Raw genomic sequence first — 6,962 nt, 5'->3', positions numbered from 1 at the left:
ACAGGGGAGTCAAACTATCTGCTCCACAGGAGGGTGCAGTTCCACAACAAGCAACTTAAACCTCAAAATATATATTGCAGATCAAATGGATGCATTGTTTACATTATACATTTCACACAGTTTTCTCTCTTGCGCCATATTAATGGTTAGAGTGAAGACCCTCCCAATTGAAACAAGTTCAAAGTTGCAAAAGGCCTTCCTGTATGTGCAGCAAAATTTGTGTGACATTGATAAGCGCTTCCAGTCTGTTTAAACCAGTGGTGCCCAAAGTCGAGGGCCGGCATCATGCATGTTTTATTCTCTCCCTGGTGGTAACAACCTTTTCAGCAGGTCAGTGTTCTTCTTAGACCTTCTAATGAGCCATCATTTGATCCAGGTGTGTTGAACCAGGGAGAGAACTGAAACATGCAGGATGCCGACCCTTGAGGACCCACTTTGGACACCACTGGTTTAAAATCTTCTACAAATGTTAAGAACGGGTCACTCTCTGGTGCTCAATGGATTCCAGTGTTGTATACCATGATAGGATGATTTCTGAAGCACAAAAACAAGAGGTTGCTAACTGTCTTGAGTCAGTGAGTCTATATGTCCTTTAGATTTTAACATGATATTGAGAGGAGCTTAAGGGACTACAGTAGGCTTGCAGGGGCTAGGTTCATCCAAACCCTTTACATCAACACTTAATTTCAACGTATCAGTGGTGTAAAGTATGCTAGTACTAGACTCTGAACCAATGGAAATGTGTTCTTGGAGTGGCAAATCATGCTTCACTGTCTGGAAAGCCGATGGACAAATCTTAGTTTGGGGATTGCCAATCAAACAGCGCTTTTACCCGACGGCATTGTGTGGGTCTGTTTTTTCAGGAATGGGATTTTAGGTATAGCAACATAAACTCTTTTATTTTCCCCAATATATTTTATTGAATTTTCTATTTTAGGACACAACAAACCTACAAACAACAAACTTAAACATTGTAAACATGTACATTACATGAACACTTACATTCACTCACGCACTCACCATTCGAACCTGCATTTGTTTAGTTCCAAAAGCAAAATAAACTCTTAAAGCCTCAGTATGCCAATACATTTTGGACAATGACATGCTCCCAACTCTGTAGGAACTGTTTTGGAACGAGACTTTTACTTTCTGCTTGGCCTGGTTCCGTCTTACTCAAATTCTGTCCTGCAAAATTCATACCGGCTGTTCTCTTCGCTTCAACTACATTTTTCTTTAGTTTGCTCTGAACGCTCTGACAGAAAAAGGGCAACAAATATTCAGCATTATGGCTCCTACATCATCTCCAGTCTGAACTCAAAATATCGGATCTTATTTCTGAGTTCTAACCTCAGTCCATCCTGTCCAACATCAGCGTCTGATCTTGTGAATGCCCTTCTGAAAGAATGACCAGAAATTTCCACAAAGAAAAAGCCAATGTCATATTAAAGTATGTTGAGCATCCCGAACCCAGTGTCCCCACCCGGTAGACATAAAGTTCCTGCCTTTGTGTGGAAAATTTGACAACTCTTCTGCATTAACTATGTCACGTTTTTCCTAAAATTTGATTATTAAAGTGCCACATAGTTTCAAGCTACCTACCACAAGGTCCTCACAAAGCGTCTTTCATAATTTGTAAGGTGCCGCACAGTGTGTTAGTCATTCACACTTCACTTCTTCGGAAAGCTTTAGCTGAACCCGTTCCAGCCAAACTACTACCAACAAGGTGGATTTCACAGTTTTCCACACTTTGGTAATCATATTTTGTTTGGTAAGCAAATTATTTTGTTGTTTTCACAGGAGAAAAGCACACCGCAGTAAGCGACTGCTGCAAAAACGGCCAGAAGCACGCGAACGATAACAATGACTGTGCATCCCTCCGCCTCATTTCCTCTTCAGTGACTTGCAGGTAAGGAGGGGCTCATTTGATCCCAGTGACTCAATTCATGTTAATCCAGTGGGGTCATGAAAACCTTCACCTTTTTTGCCACAAAGTTTCACTTTCCGCCAGCACTCCCATCAGTTCCCCCTTTTGGATCTCGGCCTGTGCCGGGAAATTTCTCTCGCTCCTAATTCAAAGCAACTTTACCTTACTCCCATAAATCTCCGAACACATTATTCACTTCATATGAGAGCAGGAAACACTAATAGTGATGGGATAATAGCAGGTCTCCCTGTAATCCTAGAAGGTGTTCTGCCGCAGGTCGAAGGCCCCCCCAAGGGCCAGAGAGCTCTGCCCGCGCACACAAATGGCAAATGCGTTTCCCATAGCCAGCGCGACTTATCTTACATTCCTCAAAATTACAGGACGAGTGGAAGGTCGGAAACGGGGAGGCATTAGCGGCGCAGGAGGGTGTGCCTGGAGGTGGAGATGATCGGGCTTTTGGTCACAGAAGGTTAAGACGAGGGCTTGTTTCAAACCAAATGAATACCTCGGAGGTGAAACATGATATTAAAGAAGGAAAGCAAAGGAGAAATAGTATCGGAGAAAAGGAGCGCAGGGATATTAGGAGAATAGCTGCCGCTCTCGACAATTTTTGTAGAAGCGTAGTGCGTCTTGACGTAAATTAGAAACGATACGGATTCTTATTGGGAGGGAAAGTAGTGGCGAGCTACCGGTTCTGTTCCTCCACTGCAGCCGCTTAAAATTCAGGACACTCAGATATCCTGATATCTCAGAAACTTTCATATCTGAGGGAACTCTCAGATGTGATCTTACATGCATCCGAAAAGCATGTCAGATCACACTGGGTCACCAAGTCCCCACCGACTTCACGTGCAGAAAATGTAATATCTAACTTCTATCTGGTGTTTGTGCGCCCATCTTTTTTAGAGTTTATACTTTCCTTCTTATGAAACAGCGACGAGAAAGAGCCGGCAGGGTTTGTCTCTGTTAATTCTTCTGTGAGGCAACTCAGGTCAGCATGATGAAATCTAATCTGACTTCAAACTGTTTTTCATTGTTTGTAGAAACTCTTCAAAATATTGCTTTTGATGGTAATTACAATGTCTGTATGAACTGACTGAGTTTTTGCAGTTTTCTAGGATGATGTCGCTCATGTCTTAATAGTTGCCGATTCATGCTGCTGATGCAATAGAACTGCATTTCCCGGCAACCGTTAGTCACCCAAGCGGTGGCCAGCCCTCCCTTTTCTGACAGGAATCGGCAGGTTTATTATATATGAGTGGCTTTCTCTAATGATAGGATTCTTATTCGGAGTGCAGAAGTTAGTCATACGTCTTGAGCTTTTTCCGCATTTTGTCTGCGTCAAAGCGTTTTATCGAGATTTTATGTGTTAGACGAACCACATAATAGTGCGCGGGAAGTTTGTTGGCGTTCACCGGAAGCCGGCAACATCTAAATACGTGGCGATTCTTTACAAAAAGAGGGAGAAAAACACAGGAGACAGGACATCAACCCTAAAGATAACAGTGGGACTTCACCCTTTGACCAGGTCGACGGCCTCATACACACAGCCAGTCCTACAATGTAATGAAAGTTCAGATAAAGGCATAGTCATGTGTTTGAATGGCCTAGTCAAAGTGCAGTCTTAAATTCAACAAAGTAAGGCAAGACTTGAGAACTACTTTCTGAATCTAACTTAACTAAGCTTCAACTTTATTGGGGGAAAATAGGTTCCTTCTCTAGATTATATGCAACAAGGTTTTTATCTGTTCTATTTGATTGTTTTTATGGTTTTTAATGTCTTACACGTTGAGCACCGGGCCACTTTTAATCATGTCATATTTATACTTATTATGTATCCATGTCAAGTTTCCTGTCTGACAAGTTAGCTGACTCGCGTCACTGTTACCAAGTTGATCGATTGGTTAATTTTTCTGCCGTGAGTGCATCAAAAGTCTTGATCCATGGGGATGAATAGATTTCTTAAAAGAATAAAAGAAAATAAAAAACTCTACATCATTTGTCTTCCACTCCACAATTATGCACTTTGTGTTTGTCTGTTCAGTAGAAACATATTACAGTCTGTGGTTTTACTGTTGTGAATTTGAAAAACAAAGAGTTGAGAATATTCCAACAACAACAACCCACTGCTGATCGCAAGTTCTTCACTTGAGACCAAAAGATATGTTTTAACTTTTGAAACAACTGCATAAAAGCTGTATGCTCTATAAAGTTGACAGAATTGACTGTGGAAGCAAACCCTGGGGTTTCTGTGTATGCTTCTTTTGGGGGGGTTTTCCTTCTGGCAGGATAGCGCAGGAGCAGTGCTGCGTGTCAGTGCTGGAGGACAACATGTGCTCCACCGGTATCAACGCGGCAAAGGAACATGGAAACTGCGATTCTCTGCTTGCCAGCACCTGCGAGACCAAGACAGCAAAGGTGTGTTTGTATTGCATGTGGAACTAAATGCCTTAAGATTTACAAATTATACCTCATAATCCAGGGAATATAAATGAAACAAGAACGAGAATCTGTGGCAAGACTTGAAAACTGATGTTCACAGTCAGTTCCGATTGATCTCAAGTGCTTTTGTTTTCCAAAGAAGGATGGACAAAGAGTGTTTCTGTAGACGTAAAAAGCAGGTAGAGAAATACCCAAAAAAGGCCGTGCGTTCTGATTTTTCATCTTCGATATTAGTTGGGACTAGGTTTTGGCCTGCTACATGAAAATCCAAATAAAAATACATTGAGGTTTTCAAGTATAATGTGACAAAATGTGCAAAGGTTCAAGTGAACACTGGAGTTTATTGTGTTATCTCTTGATGCTCCAGAGAAGCAAAACTGCACCTGTTTACTTCCCAGTCATATTCTTGAGAAACTACTTAGGGTGCGCGTAGTTTTTCCAAGTCTCTGAATACGCTTTTAGCTTGTGTTTACTCACCTCACAGAGCGGCCCTCTCTGACAGTTTCCCCACTCAGCTCCTTCGGACTAGCCAGCACCAATTAGCAAACATCTGGGTGGAACTGAGCTCACTATAGGAGCTCTTTCTCAGGGTACCGCTGGTAAAAACGCTGTAAACGGGTTAGCAGAGGAGCCATGTTGTGATGACTTCCTGAAGGTGGAGTGTGGGAGTGAGTGGGACTTTCTTAAAGAGACAGAGGCCAGATTTCAAGGCGTTAAATTCCAAAGTCAAATTTCTTTTAAGACGTGTTTGATATTCACAGCATTTTTATTATAACAACTTACTTGATTGTGATATAAAATGTGCCAACAAAATACATGCCCCTCTAAGGCTGGAATTAGTTTTCTTTTCATTCTCTGAACATGTATTTAGCTTATTTTTGTTATAAACAGATGGCAAAAAATAGACTTTTGCATTGAATGGTCTTTCTTTTTTTGTATCGTCTGCGTGTGCAAGACGAGGCATGCCGCTCCAGGGAGGATCTGAGTTTGCTGCTGTCAGATGGATTATAAATTCAGATCTGACTCCAGATCCGTTTGCAGGCTCGCAGCCAACCACTGTTTAGCTCTTCTGCATTCGCCACCGCTACACTCAAACCCCAACTTACCCATTCTGTTTTCACAACATTTCACCATCAACACATCTGGAGAGAAAATGAGAGAAAAATTCCTCTAAAGTGGGGGCAAGCAGGTTTGTACGTTTACTCCTTAGATGATTGTCAGCGGAACGACTTGTCTTTGCTTGATCGCCCGCGCAGTTCAGGCTTGCACCTAAAGTGCTCCACAGGTGTTGTGGATAACAGAGGGTGATCTGGGTAATAGGTAACGATGTGCACCGATGTGATGAAATATCTCAAAGTCGCGGTTTTACACACAGTTTGTCACCTGCTTCACGCCGAGACCAGATACGGACATTTTAGTGCGACGTCAAGAATTAAGGTAATCCGAACTTGCTCATTTTTGAAGTGAGACTTTGACGGTTTCCACCTAAGTTGCATCGATGACACACACACATAACATTGCCTGATGAATCTGTATTTCACCAACAGACAATTGGCCATCAGTACAAAGTAATAAAGATTTGGTTGATTACATCTGTGTTGTAACAATGCCACATGGCTATAAATTTTGTACGACTAGAAAGCCCTTTTTATTCTTCTTGACTTGAAACAAGTTTGTGAAAAAATGCGTTTGATAACTTAAGGGAATATTCATTGTCTACAGCCAGTTGTTGTTCTGGGGTCACTGGTGCTTATCTCTAGAGGTCATTGGGTGAGACATCAGGACAGGTTGCTAGTCCGTCACAAGGCTTTACCTAAGGGAATACTCACGATTGAGGCAAACTTAAAGTAAGCTGTTAACTTCTGTTTTTTTTTTTTCTGGTTGCACTCTTTTCAGAATCTCCGGTCTGAACCGACTGGAGCGATCGCTCTTCATGACAGACTGTCACAGTGATAGACTGAGAACGCATCAGCCAGAGGGGGATGATGTCATCTCATCATTGTCTTCTTGTTTTTCTTACCGACTTCCTGTCCAGGATGTTTGTCTTTCTGAAGCATGTCTGTCCGTTTTGAGCTCTTCTGTCTATCTGGCCATCCGAAAGAGTTTAAACAAATTTAACCAAAGTTTAAACAGACTGTCCCCGGGTCACACTTCAACAACCTCCAGTCTATCCCTTTCTTGTTTTCATTCCTCAGCTTTCTTCTGCTGGAACATGGATTCCTGATAATCTTTTTTTTTTTTTTTTTGTAGAATTACAGGATTGACTTGTGAATAATTCTCTCTCTCTCTCTCTTTACAATGTTTATTTTTGTGTTCCGTTTTGCACAGATGTGCTGCGACTGTTGTCTTCTGGGGAAGGAAGCTCAGGACCTGAACATACCCTGCGACCACAACCTGTCAGTGGGCTACCAGTGCAGCCTGGTGTCCCGGGCCTGCTGCATGGACGGAGCCTCAGACAACCAGACAGCAGCACTGGGACAGTCTGAATGTAGGTAAAACTCTCGAATCATGCGGAAATGTTTTGCGTGAAGGGTGAAAACAAACTAGGAGAAGGAAAACAAAAGAAAAAAAAATCTATTCAAAATGGTCTGAGTGG

At 42.1% G+C, this 6,962-nt stretch overlaps 1 protein-coding gene across 4 annotated transcripts in view; it reads left to right on the top strand.

The window, feature by feature from the left end:
• The window catches only part of fbln1 (fibulin 1), a 43,949-nt gene that overhangs the window by 5,802 nt on the left and 31,185 nt on the right, over positions 1-6,962 (top strand). For 3 of the 4 annotated variants that reach the window (XR_003597444.1, XM_028032635.1, XM_028032636.1), the window contains exons 2-4: positions 1,798-1,906; positions 4,213-4,342; positions 6,695-6,854. Coding sequence is in view for 3 of the 4 variants with exons in the window: in XM_028032635.1 (XP_027888436.1) it covers positions 1,798-1,906; positions 4,213-4,342; positions 6,695-6,854 (399 nt within the window). In the remaining variant the exon portion in view is untranslated. Of the gene's footprint in view, positions 1-1,797; positions 1,907-4,212; positions 4,343-5,642; positions 5,804-6,694; positions 6,855-6,962 lie in introns of those variants that run through there. The other variant, XM_028032637.1, reaches the window with a different exon arrangement.

This window comes from Xiphophorus couchianus, chromosome 2 (genome assembly GCF_001444195.1).
Source record: "Xiphophorus couchianus chromosome 2, X_couchianus-1.0, whole genome shotgun sequence".
NCBI classification, from domain to species: domain Eukaryota; kingdom Metazoa; phylum Chordata; class Actinopteri; order Cyprinodontiformes; family Poeciliidae; genus Xiphophorus; species Xiphophorus couchianus.
This window is presented reverse-complemented; position numbering and strand designations above follow the sequence as displayed.